General features: G+C 43.8%; 7 protein-coding genes across 7 annotated transcripts; 1 reads left to right on the top strand and 6 right to left on the bottom strand.

The window, feature by feature from the left end:
* Positions 1–78: 78 nt before the first annotated feature.
* On the bottom strand, positions 79–1,710 carry PICMEDRAFT_74966 (hypothetical protein; the record flags this gene model as incomplete). The annotated part of the gene is made up of 1 exon (XM_019164928.1): positions 79–1,710. The coding sequence occupies one exon, from the start codon at positions 1,708–1,710 to the stop codon at positions 79–81; it is 1,632 nt and encodes a 543-aa protein (XP_019015243.1).
* A 584-nt stretch (positions 1,711–2,294) lies between these two features.
* Positions 2,295–3,926, top strand: PICMEDRAFT_74965 (hypothetical protein; the record flags this gene model as incomplete). Its single annotated transcript, XM_019164927.1, has 1 exon — positions 2,295–3,926. The coding sequence occupies one exon, from the start codon at positions 2,295–2,297 to the stop codon at positions 3,924–3,926; it is 1,632 nt and encodes a 543-aa protein (XP_019015242.1).
* Positions 3,927–3,963: 37 nt separating this feature from the next.
* On the bottom strand, positions 3,964–5,556 carry PICMEDRAFT_13880 (hypothetical protein; the record flags this gene model as incomplete). Its single annotated transcript, XM_019160119.1, has 1 exon — positions 3,964–5,556. One exon carries the CDS (start codon positions 5,554–5,556, stop codon positions 3,964–3,966), a length of 1,593 nt encoding a protein of 530 aa, XP_019015241.1.
* A 344-nt stretch (positions 5,557–5,900) lies between these two features.
* On the bottom strand, positions 5,901–12,428 carry PICMEDRAFT_37696 (hypothetical protein; the record flags this gene model as incomplete). The annotated part of the gene is made up of 2 exons (XM_019163099.1): positions 5,901–12,121; positions 12,203–12,428. The coding sequence occupies 2 exons, from the start codon at positions 12,426–12,428 to the stop codon at positions 5,901–5,903; spliced, it is 6,447 nt and encodes a 2,148-aa protein (XP_019015240.1).
* A 732-nt stretch (positions 12,429–13,160) lies between these two features.
* Positions 13,161–15,223, bottom strand: PICMEDRAFT_18584 (hypothetical protein). The gene has a single exon (XM_019162070.1). It carries the CDS (start codon positions 15,170–15,172, stop codon positions 13,367–13,369), a length of 1,806 nt encoding a protein of 601 aa, XP_019015239.1. The 5' UTR covers positions 15,173–15,223; the 3' UTR covers positions 13,161–13,366.
* A 180-nt stretch (positions 15,224–15,403) lies between these two features.
* On the bottom strand, positions 15,404–16,324 carry PICMEDRAFT_60780 (hypothetical protein; the record flags this gene model as incomplete). Its single annotated transcript, XM_019163460.1, has 1 exon — positions 15,404–16,324. The coding sequence occupies one exon, from the start codon at positions 16,322–16,324 to the stop codon at positions 15,404–15,406; it is 921 nt and encodes a 306-aa protein (XP_019015238.1).
* A 949-nt stretch (positions 16,325–17,273) lies between these two features.
* PICMEDRAFT_18582 (hypothetical protein) lies at positions 17,274–22,523 on the bottom strand. The gene has a single exon (XM_019162069.1). It carries the CDS (start codon positions 22,481–22,483, stop codon positions 17,387–17,389), a length of 5,097 nt encoding a protein of 1,698 aa, XP_019015237.1. The 5' UTR covers positions 22,484–22,523; the 3' UTR covers positions 17,274–17,386.
* Positions 22,524–22,608: the final 85 nt, after the last annotated feature.

Genomic DNA, 22,608 nt, shown 5'->3' with positions numbered 1-22,608 from the left:
TACCTTTGAAAGAACTGAATAAATTAATAAGACTTTAAATGAGACTAAATAAGCTAAGAAATATAGCATAAGGCTAGGCTACTCTGCGTTTTCGTACCACTTCTGGGTATACTTCCTGAAATTTTTTCCCCACAAGTAAATGATAATGAAGGACCCATTTATTACTAAACAGAAGGCGGCTAGCATGCTAGTAGTGCCAATCACACCAACGTTGTCTAACCAATACTGGAAAACCCAAGTGAAGACCATACCCATTAAGTTTCTCACAAACAAGACAGACGTCATGGTGGCAGAAGCCTGCTTAGGATAGCATTCCAAGACGTAGTTTAAAGACAACCCACTGATGCAGCAGAGGGCAATGGCAATAAAGACAATACCGATTGCCCCAACAATCCAGTGCACCCCGTAATAAGGCCCGAGACCGTACATGAATAGACCCACAACATTGAGAAAGATTGGAATAGGCAACATGAGGAGACGGAATTCTGGCTCAAAAATACCATCATTCTTTCTTGTGAAGTAGAGCTGGACCATGTCGGAGCAAGACGTGTACGCACCACCAATCACCGTACCGATGACCATAGCCATACTCAACAAACCGACAGAGTTTGCACTGAAGAGGTAAGGAGGGGCCATGAAGAACTCGGACTCGGAGACTGTGATCAAAGAGAGCCAGCAGATCTGGATACCATACACAATGGAACACCATAGCACTGCAGGATATCTGAGAACCTTCAGAGTGTTCACGACCGTCATTGGAGTGAAACGTGTGTCGGTAATTGTAAATGGCCTCAATAACTCAATGTAGGTCTTGGGTCTTGGAATGGTTGCAGGTTCTGAAACTGAGTCTAGCTCAACAACGGCGTTGTTCTTGGTGGCAGGGTCGATATCGGCGGTGTGTGACTTGACGTGAGAAGTGTTGGAGATGACGATCTCCAAAAGCTTGTCCTCGAGTTCCGGTGACTCATAGGTTCTCTTAAACACAGATTCCTCCAATAAAAAGGCCTCAACAAGGAGGAGGCCACCGGCAATGATGATTAACAAATAGCCACACCAGAGGTAGCCGAGATTCTGCGTGACGTACCCGGCAATGAACGGTCCAAAGGCAGAGCCCAACCCCATGGTTAGGGAGTAGATGCCAATGTACTTTCCGTGTTGGTGCAAGAAGAAAATGTCTGTGATGGAAACTTCGATCAAAGAGTCAATCGGACCCACGGCACAGCCAATGAGGATCGAATAGCCCAAATAACCCCCGTAGGTTTTGTCTCCGACAAAAACCACGGCTGAAATGATAGTCAACAGCGTGGAGAAAAGATACACTGCTCTTCTACCAAGTTTTCCTGCGACAGGCTGGCAAAACAAACAACTGAACGCAAGGAAAAGAAATTCCAACGCCCCACCCGTGTTCAACTGACTCAAAGAGACATTGTAGATTTCGGCAAGAAGCGTATAAATTGGTCCGACAAAGTTCGATGCTGCGGCGAGAATCAAGCCAAAGAAGAACAAAATACCGAAGTGAAGATGCTTTCTCCAGCTGGGCCAGTTCAAGGGGTCATTAGGATCCGCAGATGGCTGCGGAAAGAGAATGATTTCCGAATCACCCTCCTCGTGCAAGCCCAGCAGCTTGATCTCAGCAGCTTTCCCGACCAACACAGTGGTCCCCGGCACACTTATGTCCGTTTTGATTTTTTTGTCTCTACCAAATAACATCTCTATGTTCCAAAGCTTTTCTGTCGCTCTTACCTCTTTCAAGCCTCAAGATATTATAGCAGTCTTGAATAGAAGACACCTGTGTCGTTCTCCGAGTTCTTATTTATACTTGCTTTTCGCTTCCTCGAGCCAGCTGCCGAAACACAGATAAGGCTTATTTACCGAATGTAGAGTCTTCCTATGCTTCTCCACCAGCCTACTTCCTTATCACAACACCGAGCAGCTTTAGAATCTCTTACCGCAGCCGCCACTACCCACCGTAGCCCTGAGCCAGCAGCAACCCTTCGTCATCCACCTTCCTCCTCCGTCGTCGTCGACCAAATAGCGCAGCCGCTTCCCCGATTGTGTCAAAACCGTTGCGGGGCAGGCTGTGTTGCGATAAGGACCGGCGCTTATCGGCTGCGCATCGAGCCGCGGCGGCTGCGCTATTGTCCTCGAGGGGGTAATGATAGAAGGAAGATAGGAAGGTGGTAGAGAGGTGATATAAGGGTGGCAGGAGACCCTGTCTCGAAGTGCTGTTGAAACAGAGCTGCTAGATATATTGACAGAGTAGAACTAAGAATACACAGATCAACATAGACAACATGACGGTTTCCGCAGGATGGAAAGAGCTCGCAGAGCAGAAAAAGAAAGCGGTTGACGCTTTGATCCCTGAAGAATGGACGTTACCAAAGGAGGTACTGGACAAGTACGATGCCACAAGCACGGAGTCGGTGCTAAATGTGCCTGAGAAGTTTCTCAGCAAAAAAGAGTATGACATCACCGAGCACTACACAGTGAAGGAGCTGCTCGAGAAGCTCCAAACGGGCGCCTTTTCGGCGACAGATGTGGTGAAGGCCTTTTCTCACAGAGCAGCAATAGCCACTCAGTTGACAAATTGCTGTACAGAGCTCATGTTTGAGTACGGAGCCGAGAGAGCCAAGTTCCTTGACGAGTACCTTGAGAAGCACAAAAAGCCTTTTGGCCCTCTGCATGGACTTCCTATCTCGCTTAAGGACAGCTTCAACATCCCCGGGTTTGACTCCACGTTAGGTTTTGTCTCGAAGATCGGCAACAAGGCCGGCTTTGACACTGTCGGTGACTTTGCTAGACTGCTCAGCGACCTTGGGGCGGTCTTTTACGTTAAGACAAATATTCCGCAGACGTTGATGACAGGCGACTCCGAGAACAACATCTTTGGGAGAACCCTCAACCCAAGCAACCTTTCCTGGACGGCAGGAGGCAGCTCCGGGGGTGAGGGGGCCCTCATCAAGATGAGAGGCTCGCTTTTGGGTATTGGCACAGACATTGCAGGCTCCATCCGGATTCCGGCTCTCTGCAACGGCGTCTACGGCTTCCGTCCAACAGCAATGAGGTTCCCAATGGGCAACCAGACAGACCCATCCAGAGAGTGCTTTGTCGGTGTCCTGGCCACTGCCGGGCCCTTGGCATCTGACTTTGAGTCTATCCAGCTACTTGTCAAAGAGACTCTTGACCAAAAGCCATGGAACTACGACGCTGAGTGCTTGCGCTTGAGATATCAGGTCCCGGAGATCGACAATAAGTCTAAGCTCAAGATCGGAGTCATCTACGAAGACCCGGACTTGCCTGTACACCCTCCTGTCAAGAGAATCATTGGTGAGGCAGCTAAGATACTCGAAAAGGAGGGCCACTCGGTCCAGAAGATCACCTCGTTCCCCTCCTACGACGATGCTTGGGCCCTTGCTTGGAGCTTGTTCCAGAGCGACCCAAAGTCGACCGCATGGGAGAATTTGATGTCCACCGGAGAAAGAATAATCGACTCGTTATTGCTTCCGGGCCTTGAGGTCTACGGCAAACCTCCGCAAGATATTGCCGAGCTTATTGAGCTCAAGGAAAGAGTCAAGGTTATGACTGAAAAATGGCTTGAAATCTTCAAGAACTACGACGTCATCATCGCCCCAGGATCTCCAAGTACCGCTCCGCCCCATGACGAATACGGAATTGCACCATATACATGTGCGTGGAACGTGGTTGACTTCCCCGCCGCTTGCATTCCGTTTGGCAAGGCCGACGCCAGCATTGATCTCGACGATGGAGCACAATACCCAGAGAAATTGGAAAAGATTTACACCCATTATAGACCGGAAGCCTTTGACGGCGGCATAGGAAGCGTCCAAGTGATCGCCCCACACCTGGAGGACGAGAAACTGCTAGCCTGCTGTGCGATAATCGATAAAGCTTTGAATAAGAAATAATTAGTTACTAATAATATATAAACAATAAATCCAGTCGTTAGTTCAAACACAAGTCTTGCGAGAAGTTTTTGTCTCTCAAAATCTCGAACCCAACATCCTTCTCCCAAGCGTATCGCATATGCGAGATCGATTTTAAGTAGCCCAAGTTGTGGGACTTCTCCCAGAGTTGAGTGAAATACTCTGCCATAAACTCCTGGTCCTCCGTGTTCTTTAAATTTATGCCCAACATGAACATGCCCCATAATCCGCAAATTTCAACCTCGCAGCTATACGCCCGTGAACGTTTCAGCACAGAAATCGTGTCCCGCACAATTGCATCAAATTCACCCGCCACTGTCTCCGGCAGGATGTGCAGTAGTAGCAATTTGCACGACAACAAGGTGATATACTTGGCACTTGGAATTGAAACAAGAATACTGTCATTCTCTTCAAACGAGTCAGCCACTGCAAAGGGTGCAGCCCGCATTGGCTGAAGCGCCATCAGGCATTCAATCTCCTCCAGCAGCAACCGCTGTATTTCAAATGAAACGTCTTGCTTTTTGAAAACGTAGGACACTTTCGCCACCGAAATAAAAATGTCTAGTGCCGATCCTAGCAACGGGTTGGATTGTGAATCCGGGTATTGTGGGAAGTAATGTCGCAGTGCGCCACATATGATAAATGGATTTCGTAAATCCAAGGCTTCTACCGGTACAACGATGCGAGAGACGGAAAAGTGGTAGATAAGACTCTCCACAATGACCTTGAATGTCAAGTTGGGCGTTCTTGGAGTGTACTGCAGCGTTAAGTCCAATGCCATGTTTAGGTATCTTAGCAACTCTTTGTTGTTTGTTTTTGTGTATAATGCTCGTAAGATACAAAAATCCAAAGAGTGTAGTTTTGCTTCTATAGTCACGTCGTTCGTTTGCAAGTTCATCACCGTCAACAGTGCTTCATCGTGCATGCTCTCAACAAGGTTTCTTTTGGAATCGTCGACGGTGTACACAAATGCGGCTGATAGGGAAGCAACCACATTCCTAAACTCGGGACTGTTCTTAAGGGATTCAAAAGTTAGGTCAGAAAGAGACTGCAGAGATTTCTGCGGAATAAGCCCGTCTATTATGTTATTGAAGAAAATCTTGAACAAAAAGATCTGCGAGCTTTCGTCATTTATTCTTATCTTGACGTCGTTGAAAGGCATGTAGTTATTATCCGGAGTTCTGATCAACGAACATGTTTCTGTAGCATTCAAATCGCTTTCATCTTCTGAAACAGAGAAAAGCAATTCTGCTGCATCACTGCTTGGCTCGCCGCCGTCCTTCTGCTCTTGCCATGTGCACGTTACACCCTTTTTCACACATCTTGTACACCAAGGTTTCGTCTCATCGCACTTCTTTTTGATCTTTTTGCACTGGTTGCATCCTCTTCTGGTTCTTCTGCCCCTTTTTGAAATATGATCATGAAATTCATCTGTACCCTTTTTGCTAATATATTGATTGAGGGTTTGAGACGGTTCTTCTGGCCACACACAACTCACTCCTTTTCTTGCACATGTGGAACAATTTGGTCGTATTTCGTCACATTTTTTTTTTGACAAACGGCACGTGATGCAACCTGTCCTTGTCCTCTTAATGGCCTTTCTCAACGGCATTGCAGGATTCAAGAGGATAAGCGTATTTGCCTCTGTTGTATTCCACTTCAAAAGGCTACTCTCATGTCCTTTGTCTACCGTTGGCGGTCATCCAATTTGTCAACAACCTCTTATCTTCCAGCCTTTTCGCTACAGAAATTTTCCGATGCTTATCTTTTAGCTTTTTCTCGCTCTCGGCGATAATTGCGCTAGACGCATTGTCTGATTTAGTTATTTTTCAGTGAAAAATGGACGAAAAGTGTAGAGTATACAAGAGCAGTTTAAAAAATAAAAAGGACATGGTAAGTGAAACGGAAAAAAAATAAATGTGATAGTAAACAAAAATGTGAGGGTTTAGTCCATTATCAGACCTTGGAGGCCAACTCCTCTAGTAGACGATAGTCTCTTTTTTCAAAAGAACCATTGCCTGGCAATCTGGTCTTGCCCATGAGGTATATGTCAACTTCACGTGCACATTGTCTACCTTCTTGGATACCCCAAACAACCAACGATTGTCCTCTTCTACAATCACCGGCTGTGAATAGGTTTGATCCTGAGCTGGTCTGGTAGGACGATGGCTCGAATGTAGCAATGGTGCCTCTCTTGGTTCTTTCAATATTCAAGTTGTCGGATTCCGGACCTATGAAACCCATAGACAAAAGAACAATATCTGCAGGGAAGAATTCTTCTGAGCCTGGAATCTCTTGCATTTGCCATGCACCAGAGTCAGATCTCTTCCACTCAACACGAACAGTCTTGATTCCTTTGACATTGCCTTCACCGTCATCTACGAATTCCTTGGACAAGATACAGTACTCCCTAGGATCTTTACCGTAGTGTTCCTTGACTTCAGTGTGACCATAGTCGACTCTGAAGATTCTTGGCCATTGTGGCCATGGATTGTCTCTTGCTCTTTCAGCTGGTGGATGTGGTAACAATTCAAAGTTGACCACTGACTTGGCACCATGTCTGGTGGCAGTTCCCAAACAATCGTTACCAGTATCACCACCACCAATGACAATGACATTCTTGCCAGTGATGGTAGCTCTAATAGTTTCCAAGTCGTTCTCTAACAAGGCCTTAGTGTTTGCGGTCAACAAAGTCATGGCGTAGTCAATGTTTTTCAATTCTCTTCCAGGAATTTTTAAATCTCTTGGAATGGTGGAACCGATAGCCAAAATAACAGCGTCGTTTTGTTGCTTCAAGTCATCAATCTCAATGTCTTCACCAATAGTGGTGTTGGTAATGAATGAAATACCTTCGGCGGTCATCAAGTCAACCCTACGCTGAACGACACCCTTGTCTAACTTCATATTTGGAATACCGTACATCAGCAAACCACCGACTTTATCGGCCCTTTCATAAACAGTAACAGTGTGTCCAGCCTTGTTCAGTTGATCTGCAGCTGCTAGACCAGAAGGACCAGAACCAATAATGGAAATCTTCTTACCAGTTCTCACCTTTGGTGGGTTTGGCACTATCCATCCTTCACTGAAGGCGTGATCTATAATACCAGCCTCAATGGACTTGATACCAACAGGCGCATTTCCTGAAACATAGACAACACATGCACCCTCACAAGGAGCTGGACAAATTCTACCAGTGAATTCAGGGAAGTTGTTGGTCATCAGCAATCTTTGCAATGCATCATACCATCTGTCTTTGAAAACCAACTCATTCCATTTTGGAATAATGTTTGAGATTGGACAACCGGTATCCGATTGACAGAATGGAATACCACAATCGATACATCTAGCAGTTTGGAATTTCAATTCATCCTTAGTTAACCTGGTTGATAATTCCTTCCAATCTTGAAGTCTAGACTTGACAGGTCTGTATTTTTCATGTCTTCTGGAGTACTTGATGAATCCACCAACCTTGTCCAACTTCGTAGCCTTTGACTCTTCGGCCTTGACATCTATCATAGTGTCTTCCAAATCAAGAACCTTAGGTTCGTGCTTTGAGGATTTCTTAGGTTTGGAAAATTCACCACCTGTGATATCAGCCTCTGGGTCTTCCTTGATGGTGGAGAAATAGTTGGAAACTTCCTTCTTCTTCATTTCTGCAGTCTTTTTAGCCTCAGCTTCCAAAACCTTCTTGTATTCGAATGGTAAGACTTTGACAATCTTCTTCAAAAATCTGTTGAAATCGTTCAAGATTCTTAAGGCAATTTCAGAGTTGGTGTAGTGTCTGTGATCTTCCAAAAGACCTCTAACAAAGGCAATTTCAGCTGGATCACTTAATGTAGTCAACTCAACCAATTCTCTGTTGACCTTCTCTTCGAAATCTTGGGCCATGTCTAAGACGTAAGCAATACCACCAGACATACCGGCGGCAAAGTTACGACCGACAGAACCTAGAACAATGACTCTACCGCCAGTCATGTATTCACAACCATGATCACCGGTACCTTCGACAACAGCGTAAGCACCAGAGTTTCTAACTGCAAATCTTTCGGCAGCAATACCTCTGAAAAATGCGGTACCTGAAGTAGCACCATACAAACAGGTATTACCAATAATGATGTTTTCTTCGGCCTTGAATTTAGAGTCCTTTGGTGGGTAAACAATCAATCTACCACCAGACAAACCTTTACCAACATAATCGTTACAATCACCTTCCAACTCTAGAGTAATACCAGAAGCTAAAAATGCACCAAAAGATTGACCTGCAGAACCTCTTATGTTGACATGAATGGTGTCGTGAGGCAGCGAAGTTGGACCAAACTTTTTGGAGCACCTGTAAGACAATGTAGTACCAATTGCTCTGTCGGTGTTGATAGCTTCTGCCTCAATAGTGACAGGCAAACCCTTGTCTAATGTGATTTCAGCTTCATCAATCAACTTGTTGTCTAATCTAACATGTAGTCTGTGATCTTGCTTCTTTTCACATTTGGTAGCAACACCTGGTCTGATAGTATGAGCAGGGGTTAAGATTGGAGATAAATCAATGTTTGCATTCTTGGTAGTTCTTAAATCATCTCTGACATACAACTTTTCGGCTCTACCAACCATCTCATCGATTGTTCTGAAACCTAGCTTGGCCATAATGACTCTCAATTCGTTGGCAACGTAGAAGAAGAAGTTGATAACATGCTCTGGTGTACCCTTAAATTGCTTTCTCAAAACAGGGTCTTGAGTTGCAATACCAACTGGACAGGTATTGGTGTGACATTTACGGTTGTAAACGCAACCCATAGAAATCAAAGGAGCAGTGGCAAAACCCCATTCTTCGGCACCTAGCAAACATGCTATAGCTATATCTCTACCAGTCTTCAGTTGACCGTCGGTTTGAACAACAACTCTACCTCTCAAATCGTTCAACACCAAAGTTTGGTGGGTTTCAGCTAGACCTAATTCCCATGGTAAACCAGCATATTTAATACCGGTCCATCTGGCGGCACCTGTACCACCGTCATGACCAGAAATCAAAATGTGGTCTGCCTTGGCCTTTGCAACACCGGCAGCAATGATACCAACTCCGACTTCTGAGACAAGTTTGACGGAGACTCTAGCTCTTGGGTTGGAGCATTTTAAGTCATAGATCAATTGCTTCAAATCTTCAATGGAGTAAATATCATGATGTGGAGGTGGGGAGATCAAACCAACACCAGGAGTAGAGTGTCTTGTCTTGGCAATTGACTCAGAGACTTTATAGCCTGGTAATTCACCACCTTCACCTGGCTTTGCACCTTGAGCCATCTTGATCTGCAATTCATCGGCATCAGATAAATAATAAGAAGTGACACCGAATCTACCAGAGGCAATTTGCTTAATCGAAGATCTCATGGAATCGCCATTATCAGACGCTTTGGACCTTTCTGCATCTTCACCACCCTCACCGGTGTTGGATTTACCGCCCAATCTGTTCATTGCAACAGCAAGGGTAGAGTGCGCTTCCATGGAAATAGAACCGTAAGACATTGCACCAGTACAGAACCTTCTGACAATTTCAGTCCAAGGTTCAACCTGGTCGAGTGGCACAGAGGAGGAGTTCTCAAAGTCGAAATCTAAAAGACCTCTCAAAGTACAGTTTTTGATGGCGTCGTATTCCTTTTTGGAGTAGGCTTCGTAAGCCTTACCGTTTTTGTTTCTGACGGCATCCTGAATGTTAGCAACTGCAGCAGGTTCATTGACATGCGATTCACCACCGTCTCTCCAATGGTATTCACCGGATTCAGGCAGACCCTTTGGTTTGATAGTATCCCTGGATGGATAACCCAATTCGTGTAACGAGAAAGCATCCTGAGCAATATATTCGAAGGTGATACCTTTGATTCTAGAAGCGGTACCCGCAAAGCATCTGTCGATGACAGAGTTATCGACACCCAAGGCCTCAAAGATTTGAGCTCCCTTGTAGGAAGCCAAAGTGGAGATACCCATTTTGGACATGACTTTCAAAAGGCCGTCATCGATTGCATGTTTATAGTTGTCAATGATTTCTCTGTTGGTAAATTCCTTGGTCAAAAGTTTCTCATTGTTTAACTTGATCAAGGTGTCCATTGCCAAATATGGGTTGACACCATCAACACCGTAACCGACTAAACAACAGAAGTGGTGAACTTCTCTTGCTTCTGCGGTTTCGACAATGATTGCAACCTTCGATCTTTGCTTCTGTCTGACCAAATGGTGGTGGACTGCACCAGATGCAATCAGGGCAGAGACAGCAACCTTAGTAGCAGAGAGGTTTCTATCAGATAAGATGATGATTTGGGAGTTGTCAATGATTGCCTGGGTGGCTTCCGCGCAAATTCTATCCAAAGCTTCGGTATAACCAGTTAAACCTTCAGATTTGTCAAATGTGATGTCGATATTAGTGACAGACCATTTTGGATAAACTTTATTTATTTCAGTGAGAGCCAACAATTCGTCATTGGACAGAATTGGAGAAGTCATCTTCAATCTGTTACACTGCACTGGGTTCATTTCCAAAAGGTTCCCCTGAGGACCGACATAACACTCTAAAGACATGACGATTTTCTCTCTGATTGGGTCGATTGGAGGATTGGTAACTTGAGCAAACAACTGTCTAAAATAGTCGTAGATCAATCTTGGTTGCTGGGACAAGCAGGCCAATGCAGAATCATTACCCATGGAGCCCAAAGTTTCCTTACCGCCATTAACCATTGGAACTAGAATTGCCAACACTTGTTCGAGGGTATAACCATTGGCTAATAACTTTGGATCATGTTTGATTTTCACATCGGAGTCTACCTTCGATTGCAAATTAAAACCTCTGTTTTCCAACTTGGTCAAAAGTTCAGGAACAGTGATCATGTTTGACAAGATCCATGCCTTGAAATCGAATCTGTTGGCGACTTGCTTCTTCAACTCTCTATCGTCGACAATTCTACCTTCCTTAGTGTCAACTAACAACATTCTTCCAGGGTGTAGTCTCCCCTTCTTAACGATTTTGTTGGACTCAATTGGAATGACACCGACTTCGGATGCGCAGATCATGATATCGTCATCCGTGACGTAGTATCTACAAGGTCTCAAACCGTTTCTGTCGAGATTCGCACCACAGAATCTACCATCGGCGAAGGTGAAAAGTGCTGGACCATCCCAAGGTTCCATTAGACATGCAGCCCATTCGTAGAAAGCTCTCTTTTTAGGATCCATGGTAGCATTGTTTTGCCAAGCCTCCGGAACTAAGAGCATGACAGCCTCGGGTAAGGAAAGCACGCCATTTATAACCAAGATCTCCAAGACATTGTCGAGGGCAGCGGAATCCGAGCCACCTTCTTCAATTATTGGATAAAGCTTGTCCATGTCCTCTCCAAAGAGCTTGGAGGACATGACACCTTCTCTGGCTCTCATCCAGTTTTTATTTCCCCTCAAAGTGTTGATTTCACCGTTGTGAGCAGCCCATCTCAAAGGCTGGGCTCTGTCCCATGATGGGAAAGTGTTTGTGGAGAATCTTGAGTGGACCAAGGCAAAATGACATTCGTAGTCTGCGTTCACAAGATCGTGGTAGTAGGAATAGACTTGCACTGGCACCAACTGACCTTTGTAGACAATGTTTTTATTGGAGAGGGAGCAAATGTAGAACCAATTGTGTAGGCCGATAGTGTGGGTGGACTGTTTTCTAAGAATGTATAATTGTTTTTCGAAAAGTTTTTCGTGTTTAGATTCAAACTCCTCCTCAGAGACGTCGAGAGGGGTGTTTGAGGAGCCGTAGGCTTCCTGAAGGACAATCAAAGGCTGTAGTGTTTTTGGTTCTCTGGACAAGGAGGCTGGTCCGAGGATGGAGGAATCCACAGGGACCTCTCTCCATCCCAAGACTCTCAACCCCAAGGAGGTGGCGATGCTCTCGAAGGTGGACTTCGACTTCTGGAAAATCTCGTCGTCCTTCTTGAAGAACAGGTTACCGACGGCGTACTGGCCGGGAGGAGGCAACTGCACCTTGCAGTGGTAATCGAACTCTCTCTGCATGAACTTATGAGGGATGGAGGTCATTACACCTGCACCGTCACCGTCTCTTGCGTCGGAACCGACGGCACCTCTGTGCGTCATGTTGCAAAGGAGGTACTTGGCGTCGGATATGATTTTGTGAGAGGCCTGGCCCTTTATTTGACAAGCGAAACCTGCAGTGAAAAGAGGAAGGGGAGTGTTAGTAAACCTGAAAAATCAAGCAAGGAAGCAGTATAGATGAGATGGATACATACCGACACCACAGTTGTCTTTTTCGTACTCCGGGTTGTAAAGACCCTTTGCGGTTGGGATGGTGGACGCCCACGATTTGTTTTCTGGCACCTCGTCGTACTTGTAGACCGAGTAAGAGGATTCGGACTCAGGTTGCGACGAGCTGCTGCTGGTGTTAGAGACCGCAGACACGCAGTCATCCGAAAACTCGGAGTACTCTGCTGCAGGGTCTGACTTCAATACGACCATTTCTGTTGCGTGCTGGTTCACCTATGAATGACTTGATGCTTGTTTGAACGCAGTTGTGGCTCTTGCTAGATAGTGTTTTCAGCCTGGCTATGCGTGTGGGTGTGGGGTGTTTTTTCTTTTGTTCCTTTCGCTGGATGTATATGTCTAGCCGCTGCACGCAGTCTGTTGTTCGGTGTACACGACAGTCGGAATCAGTTCTTCTGCTGTGTACTGAAAGCAACCTCTGAATCCTTTGACCCACAACGCATCTTCAAGAAGAAGAAGAGCATCTTCGTCGACGAAGAAGGAAGGTGCTGCTGCTTGCTAGCGACGGAAGGGGTTAACGCATGCCGCTGAGCATTCCTGTGCGCCTCGCGGCGAAAAGAGGAGTACCGGCCCGGCGCATGGAAAGACCCAGTAAAAAAAAGCGGATCGCAAATTCCCCGCCGCCCTCGCTTACGTAACTGCTAATCGCGCCAATGGGAGCGCGCCTTTTCATCAGCAGCGGCCGCAAGGACGCACGCTTATCGCGGCGGCGGGGCTTCCCGCGGGGCGCATGTGCGGGGTCATCTTGCCTAATCGGGTAGGCCAAGCAGATGGTTCAGAGTCATCGTCGCGTCGGCGGATTCGGAGAAGGCCGGGATGAGGCCGGTGACAGGTTTTTCAGCGGGACCGGAGGGTGCAGGGAGGGAGACCGGGGTGCAAGGACACCAAATAGACGAAGAATGGGGGGTCGGAGAGGGGTGAAGAGATGGGAGTCGAGCAAGTTGTGGATGAAGTGCCAGGCAGCACGATTCAGTGCAATGGCAGCAGATAGGGGAAGGGCAAGAGGCAGCAGGGAAAGAAAGAAGGTCGTGGGCGGAGGTCACGTGACGTGGGGGTGCGGTGGTTGGTTGGTTGTTACTTCACAAGGATTACTTAGTTATACATGGCGTATGCACAGGTGCTGGAGAGCCACTCTAGTTCTCGTCGTCGTCGTCGTCGTCGCCGCCGCCGACACCGCCGACCTCGGGCTCCACAACGCTCTCCCCGTACCCCTTCTGGTACTTTCTGGCGATCCGACTCACGCGGCCGTACTTGGCAGCCTCCTCGACGGCCCGCTTCTTGAGTCCGGCAAGCTCGTCGTGGAAGCTCTTGTTGATGGTCGGGTTACTGAAACAGTCCCACATCTTGAGCCCGGAGTTGCCGCTTCCTCCAAGAATGAGGTTCCCGGACACTTCCAGTTCGTCGGCAAAGGCGGTGCTCAAGACGTTCCCGCAGCCAAAGTCCTTGCTCAGGATCATCCGCGGCTTGCTGTCCTTCACGTTCCACACCTTCACCACCTTCTCACCCATAGCACCACTGACAATCAAGCCGGGAATCTCGCTGTTGCTGCTCAACGTGCTGATGCCCGAGTCGTGTGCGTGCAACGTCCACAGCGGCTTCTCGTCCTCCTTCCGGATGTCGTAGCAGTACACGTTACCGGAGTCACACCCACCGAGGATGTAGTGTTCGCCCATTTTGCTTACGGTCTCAACCTCCTCTCCGTAGTCGGCACCGCACGAAAACTGCTTGTTGTTCTTGAGTACGTCCTCCACTCTCACATCGGAGATCCGCATGTACCCGTCATAACCACCGGTCAACAGTATACTGCCACCTTCCTCATCGCCGTTGCTGTACATCCATTTACTGTTCGAGACAGCCTTGCCGCCGTGCAACCCGTTGTCGATACCACGCTCAACTCTGCATTTGGTAAGATCCCATAACTTCACTGTGCTGTCTGCAGACGTGGAACATAGAACGTTTCTGAATATGCGGTTGTGCGACAGCGAGAGAATGGCGTCCGTGTGGCACTTCGAGTACACCTTGCCCACCTTCTTCTTCTTCTTGCTCTTCTTCCCCTTAGATCCGCTCTGTTTCGAGCTCCATTCCGCGTACTCCGCCTCTCCTAAAATGACGTCCGGGAACGCCTTGTCAACGCAATCAAGATTCCATAATTCAATCGTTGGTTCGAAGGTACCAATGGCAGCAAAGTTGCCGACATTCTGGACATCGTTCTCGCCTTTTGGTTTGAAACTGAGCCATTCAACACACAATGGGAAAGAGGGAAGCATCAAATCGTGGTGGATGTATAGGTTTCCTTCACGGACCATCCCACGCTTCACATCTTCGTCGTATTTCTTCTCCCCTTCAGCTTCTTTATCATCAGGTCCCAATGCTCCTGCACCGTCGTCATACACGTACACATCCAAATATGAAACCTCGTCCTCTGTTCTTGTCGCCAATACTAGGTTGTCAGTTGGGTAGATCTGTAATTCGGCACGCTCTGCCAACTTTTCCTCTTCAGTTGGAAGTTGTAAGTAGTGTTCTTCCTCCTCTGCTTCGATTTCTTCGACATCACCGTCTTCGCTTCCTTCCATTTCATCGTCGTCATCTCCTTTGGAATTGTTTTTCTTGACGGTTTTCACATATGCTGCACGAGTGTTACTCAATCCTGGAAACATAAAAACTTTTTCACCAGTTTCATCGATTTCGTCATCATCATAATGCTCAAAATCGTATTCCTTTAAATCGCCATCTATGTCTACTTGGTCCTTTAAATTGTCAGAATCTATTTGGTTTTCCTCGGCCTCTTCCTCTTCTGCATACTCAAGGTCTGCCTGTGCCTCTTCGAGATTCAACTTTGACATTGCCTCGATTCTCTTCATTTCTTCGTCATCAAGTTCATATTGTTGGGGAAACTCGGATGCAAATCCCCTTGGAACCCATGCAGTAGCAGATATCATTTTCGGTCACTCTAGTTACTTCACAGTTAAGTGCTTTGCCGATATCCGTTATGAAAGGAAAGCCTTCATGTTTCAAACCTACAAGTAGTTACTACCACTACACTGAAAAAAATTTTCAAAATGATAAAAAAAAATATTATGTGAAAAAAGAAAAATTCAAGTCTTCTCAAAGAGGAAATTCACCTTTGGTTGACAGACATGTCTTCGGTTACTAATCTATACAATCAATTATCAATTATCTCTAGCACTATTGGTGAAAGCGTTTGGGTTGTTCCAGATTGGATTTCCAAAAAGTGGGCTTGCCATAAATCTTGGATAGGAATTTTCATTCATGTCGTATAATGGCACATTATACTGATTATCAACCGTAGGAGCTTTAGGCCAGCCTCCGGAAAGCGTTGGAAGCGGACATGAAGGAAAGTGACTTACCTTTGATGAAATCTTAGCCTCATTATCCTTTTCATTACCAATAACGTTTAGAGCTACTTTTTCTACCAAATCCTTTCCGTATCTGCAATTTTCTTTTTCCTCTGTTAGTTTCTCATTGGGCACTTCTGGAGACGAACTAATTTGGGTCTTCTTAGCAATCAGTTGGACACTATTTTTGAATTCATTTTTAATGTCTTCCTTCAATTTTTGCGCATCTTGAGTTTCAGTAATTGAAGCAACGGTAATAGTATTATCAGAAAAGTCCATATCCAAATTATCCAATCCATCTAACACATTATGGGTATCAACATTTTCATGCTTGCCACTAGGCACCGTTGATAGTGGATTTGCTAAGGTTTTTGTGTCACTGCTTTTTGTTGCAATCTTCTGCTTCTTGGGAGTGCTTGAGTTGCCATCCGAAATAAAGTTTAGACTTTCATCACTAGATTTCAACCCTTTTGTGTTGTGGTTTTCCCAGCGTGGCTTTGAACGGTAATCGCTGGATTGATACGTGCTACAAGAATACTCATTGGAATTGATCTTTCTATATCTTCCATTATCGATTGTAGCTTTTTTTCCATAAACCTCACTCTCATTCTTGAAATTTGAACATGAGCTGTGGTTTGACATATACGGGAAAGCTGGAGAATTGCTTTGAAACATCATCACTGGAACTGGTTGATTCATCATTGTATGAACTTTACTTGGAAACCGGATAGGCATTGGATATGGTTTGGGGAAAGCTGGCGTTGACCTTTTTGTTACGGCGTTTCTATTTGACAGTTTTATGCTTGCAATAGTACGTAAACCATGTATCTCACTGTTATTTTCGAGCTTGATGGTCTTCGTCGAATGATTCTTGGGAGTACTTTCAACTCTCCTGATTGTTTCTTTTCTTTCCGAATCACATTTATTATTTCGGGATTTTCGTTCTACGTAAAAGTAACCAACAAGCACAGCACACAATAGTAGTAAATAATTTGAATTTGGGCTGTTAGCCTCTGTGATTTTGATTAGTGATTTATCTAAATGATGAGCGTTGACAATGCAAGATTTTACTGCAAATAGTTTATCAGTTTCGTCACCTATTAGTGGTACAAAATCAAGACAACTGTAAGATCAATAAAATGTTAGTATATGTTAGTATACAAACCCAACATCTTCCAATCAAGGATTAAGATAAAAACATTTTCAAACTGACTGTTCATATTGTTCTTGAGTTATGGGACTGAATGATTTTCTTGCAGCTGATGACAATTTTTCCCTATTAGACTCAAAACAGCTCCCTATCTCTCCCTCTAGTGGACCTCTGAGCCATTCTTTTGAAGATTCATGCCATCCTGAACATTTACAGATGCTGCTATAAGGAAGTTGGAAAGACAGCGGGATTATTTCCTCTTCATCGAAAAATAGTTGTGAAACCCATAAATAATAAGTGAGCCAGACTACAAGTACTACTGTAATCAGGTACAAAAGGGCCCCTGTAAGTTTATGAGAAACCATTATGTACATGTACCCAATGACCTTCTGATCTTTGAAAGGTTAAGCTATTGTCGGAGGTACTTTATAAAACAAGTGATGGGAGATGATAAATGACAAAAAGGGCAACTACTCGCCCGAATACCAACTACATGCGAGTACTCTTTTCGGTCCGGCAACACAATGGTATAGTAACGAAAAACTTTTTCTTTAGTAAATACAAATGAAAGATAATGTCAATAGGCTAAAATAACAATATCTATGTCTATTTTAATTATATATCAGGGTAAAGCATTCTTTGAACGCTTATTTCTTTGAGAGTTTTTGGGCATACTCAGCTGCCTTGGCTTTAACGTAATCCTGTGATTTTTCATCGCCTTTCTGTTCTTCAAAATCCAACCATTTAGCAAAGAAGAATTTGGCTTGTTTTTTAGTAAGTTTCTTTTCAATAACTCTTTCGAACAAACCATCGACCTTTTTCTTATCATCCGTTTTTATTTCTTGGTCAATATAAACATTCCATAAATCAACTCTTTTTGGAACATCAGATAATAGACCTTCAAATAAGGACCGACCTTGTTCTGGGTCGCCCTTCTGGAACTCCAGTTGTGCAAACTTCCTGACAACATCAACATGATCTCTCTTTGGTAGTATCTGTAAAGCTTTAGCAAGAACACTGTGAGCTTCTTCATTGTTATCCCTATCTATGAGGAAGCTACCATAAGAAACCCAAGCGTTAGGATGCTTTGCCCCAAATTTCTTGCATAGTGTGCCAAATAATGACTCTGCTTTGCGATATTTCTGAGAAGCAATGTAGATCGCAACTAGTTTTTGATGCATAGAGTATGCGTCCATATATTGACAAGATCTCTTGAAAACGGAATCTAAGGATTCCTCATCACCAAACGAATTCTCCAAATTTAACATTGCAATCCAGATATTCAACTTCTGTTGTTCTTCTCTGAAATTGATAGTTTTCAATGCCCTTTCAGCAATTTCTCTTGCCTTTTCAATCTCACTCAATTGAAGCTGGAATGACATGTATTGAATCCACAAGATTGAAGAATCTGGATTTCCCACCAATAGTCTTTCAAAGTCGGAGATAGATTGAGGGGTTCTGGTAGAAAGGTCTCCGGTTTTGTCTTCAGCCTCTTCAGCCTTTGTCTTCTTCGATTTTTTGTTGATCTTTTTCTCAAACTCTTCCTCTTCATCTGATGATTCTTCTTCTTTAGCTTGTTCCAAAATGGATGCTGTCCAATCAAAGCCAGTGGATAAACCGGTTGAAAGGCCAACACTTTCTGATAAGCCTTCGCTCTTCTCTTCAACCTCATTTTCATCTTCGCTTTCATCTTCGCTTTCTGGAGCATCTTCCATCTTTTCATCTTCATCATTGTCTGAGTCATCAGCCATAACCAAATCACCATCCTCATCTTCATTTTCATCTTCTTTGAAGTAGGAGGCTTTCATACCCAATGACAGTTGCTTCTTTTGGTGGTTGATGTCTAAAACTTTGACTTTGACGTGTTCGCCTTCGTTGAAGATATCACCTGCATTCTTAACTGGTGCATCAGTGATTTCTGAACGATGACATAAACCAGACACATTGTCAGTACCATCCAATGAAACGAATACACCGTACTCTTCCACCTTCTTGATCGTACCTTCATACACATCTCCGACTTTCAAGTCTGCAAAAATTTTCAAGTTTTGTAGATCTCCATTCACAACACTGTTCTTCAAAGACAATAAAACTCTGTTTTCCGAATTTGCTTCAATGATACGTCCTTTGACGGATTGGTTGACAGAGAAGCCTTCTTTCCAGTTCTTCAAAAATGAATCTGAGATGTCTGACACACGAACCAAAGCATAAACAGATCTTCCTAGATCAACAAACAAACCTGTATTGTTAATCTTGTTGATATAACCTCTAACAATGTCACCACGCTTTATATCTTCGACGGAATTAATCAATCTATCTTTAGGATGTTTACTTCTCAAAGAAACGTAGATTTTACGGTCAGTGGAGACAACTGTAGCTGTGTGAAATTCACCGACATGGAAAATATCACTTAAGCGTAAAGTATAATCATCTAATGCATCAGTAACCATTGAAACGGCAGTCAAATTTTCACCCAAAGACACTAAAACAGAGTTGTCTCTAACATTCAAAATCAAGGAAGGTAAAACATCACCGACCTTGATTTCGTCTGCTGATCTTATAGTATTCTTACGTCCAGAGACACTGACAGCAAAATGATCAATATCAACATGAGTTACTTTAGTAGGCACAATCGTACCGACTTGGAATTCTTCACTGAAATGTTCAAGTTTTTCAACATCGTCAGTAGCATCAACAAAAGACATCTTGGCTTTTTGAGCAGGGGAAATGCTGTACCAGAAATATCCGTTATTCACACTCAAAATATAACCTAATACAGCATCACCTTCCTTAATGTCTTTGAATGAAGCAGGATAAATCAATTCTGAGTTTTCAAGGTTTTTTGGTTTGATGGTTAATTCAACTAGGTTAGATTTAGCTTTCTTTGAATAAATAAACTTGGCTTTTTCTAAGTCAAAGTAACCAATAACCTTGGTTTTTTTCAACTTTTGTCCAATTTTGAAGTCAGCTAGTGGGTTCTTCAAATCTTTGACCTTTTCAACGCTATCAAAAATTTCACTGATATCAATACGCCCATCTTGGTTATCACTTAATCTGACTAACAAATGTGTTTTCTCAATGGATTTGATAGTACCTTGTGTGATTTTTCCAACAGAATAATCACCTAATGTCTTAACAGTTTTGTCCACTGGATTTTCAGCCTTTTCCTTCGAATTAGCAGTTTCAACCAATAAAGAGAGTAAAAACCTGTGGTTGTTTTCATCAGCATTGACAACTGTACAACTTACAGATTGATCAGCAGCAAAAGCGGTGGTTAAGTCATTGATTTTCTTGAATGAAGCGAATCTAGGGATAACCAAGCCAGTCAAATTGTTACCAAAGTTAACAAATACACCTGATGGGATCACCGTTTTAACGTAACCATGCAAAACCGTATCGGAAATGGAGATATCTGAGAATTCTGTTGGAAGGATACCGCTCTTAGCATCAATAATCAACGAACGTTTTGCGGACAACGTAACACCTCTTTTCCGGTTATCGATCATCAACACAAGAGCTTCAAGCTTTTCACCAACCTTCAACTTCTTTAAAAGACCACGGCAGTCGTCAATTGGTGCATCTGACAATTGGCCTATATTTATAATTCCACGTACATCAGAGCCTTCAATTTTGACAATAACTGTATTTCTATCCTTTTCAACAACTTCAGCGCTCACAACTGATTTGCCTGGAACTAATTTTTCTAATGTGGACATTTGGTCTTGAGACACTTCGTTTGATATTCTCAAACTGACCAAACATTTCTTCTGCTTCGTGTCAACAGATATAACTCTAACTTTAACGGTCTGGCCAAGCTTGACATACTCAGAAGCATTTTTGACATACGATTCACTGATTTCAGCATTTGGCAAAAAGGCAGACACACCACCAAAAAAGGAAACAACACAACCGCTTGGCAGTATTTTCTCAACAGTAGCCAAAGCACGCTTTTCAGGAGTTAAATCATCATAAGATGTTACAATATCAGACTCTTCTGCGTTTACCAGAGATCTTTTTAGCGTCGCTGATAGTGAAGCACCCGAATTAAATGGTCTAACATCTAAAATTCTTGCTTTAACTTTTGAACCTATTTTGAACTTTCTTTCTGGATAGACTAGTTTGATGTCACTTATTTGGAATGCCGGCACAGTTGCTTTGAAATCATTTTCAAGTTTCACTGTTATTCCAGAAGCAGATACCTTTTCAATCTCACATGTTATTTTGTGACCAACTGGAATATCGTTCGCTCTCAAGTAAGTCACATCAATTTTCACTTGATCTAGGGTTAAAATGTACAAATTGTCAAACATTGAGTAGTTGAGTAATCTAGCTTTGTGTGTGGAACCAATTTTGAAATCCATATCCAAGTCAGTACCTTTCGAAACTCTTGATTTATGGACTTCACCAGGGATCTCACCTGACATCAAATCAATGAAGAAGAAAATTGAGCTCTTACCTTTAATTGTGACACTATCAAAAACATGGCCAATAGGGAAGGCCTCAAGAGCGTCTTTTCCTGGATATGTGAGAGTCTGATGAACTGGTAAAGCGGATAATGATACCTTTGTAGTGCCGTTTTTCATGTAGACGGCAATAACCCTTGCCTTGATCGTTGATCCAACAGCATAGTTGTGTTTCAGCTCTTCGAAGGTTTGAAGAGGGCCCAAATGTTGTAGAGATAAAGATGCTGGACATAGCGAATGAGACTTGCAGACCAACCCATCTGACGTGACGTCCTCAACGACTGCATCGACAAGCATACCTGGAAGAATTCCATCGATTGTGGAAACGGATGAAACCATTGGTTGCTTCTTGACGACGGCAACAGGGAACTTGCATGTGGCGGTTCTTGGGTTCACATTTGAAATATACACCATGATGACAGAACCAATCTGTACATTTGGAGAAAAAGAGGAAAGCTCTTTCTTGGATATAAAACCAGACAGCTTCTGCTTCTTGCCAAACTTTAAAATCGCACCATGATCTTCCAAGGAGACAACTGAAGCTTGGACAATCGCATCAGCAATAAAATCTTCCTTGGTGTCCATAGGTGCATTGACCTTCTCTGGCTCTATAGAAAGTTCGATTCTCTTCTTTGCTTTTTCGTTGGTATTAGGAACAACCTTCGCTCTTAAGTACTGGCCAACTGTGAATCTATCAGAAAGAAGCGGGAATTCCTTCACCTGTTTTGCATTCTTGCTTATCCTGCCATCCTTTTCTTCGTCGCCACTATCACTCTCACTGTCGCTCTCACTGTCAGATTCTTCTTGGTCATCAAATTCTTCTAGTAGTTTGACGAGTTCCGCACAGATGTTGGTGATTGGAACATAACCAACAAGATTGTCTGGTAAGGAAAGAACAAGTTCCATTTTATTTATTTCTTGGACCATACCCAAAATGTATGATCCAGGATTCAAGATGTTGTACGAAAGAGAATCAACAGTGATACTTTTTTTGGCGTCTTCCTCTTCTTGTTCATCTTTAGATAAAAGGTTCAAAGATTTCGATTTCTTATTCCCTCTCGATCTCTTCTTCAAAGGTTGTTCCGAAACAGTTTCACTAGCCTCAGATTTACTTTTCTGTTCGAAAAGAACATCCCTCTTTGCTTCATTTGCAACTTCTTTCATCTCCATAGGTGTCAAGATGGAAGCACCACCTCTGGGGAAAGCAATTTCTGCTGCCGAGGAAAGCAACGATTTCTGCTCTTTAGCATCTGGATCCTCTCTTCTTCTCTTAGGTGGCATTGCTCGTAGATATTTGGTGTTGTTGTCTATAAGAAAAACCCTTCAGAATAGATCTTAATATTTCGTTCTTCTTCTCCTTCTTCATCTCTTTGTCCATGAATTTGAGCTGAAAAAAAAAATCAAAA

Source organism: Pichia membranifaciens, assembly GCF_001661235.1.
Source record: "Pichia membranifaciens NRRL Y-2026 unplaced genomic scaffold PICMEscaffold_9, whole genome shotgun sequence".
NCBI lineage: Eukaryota > Fungi > Ascomycota > Pichiomycetes > Pichiales > Pichiaceae > Pichia > Pichia membranifaciens.
Note: the sequence above shows the minus strand (reverse complement) of the source record. Positions and strands in the feature narration are given on the sequence as shown.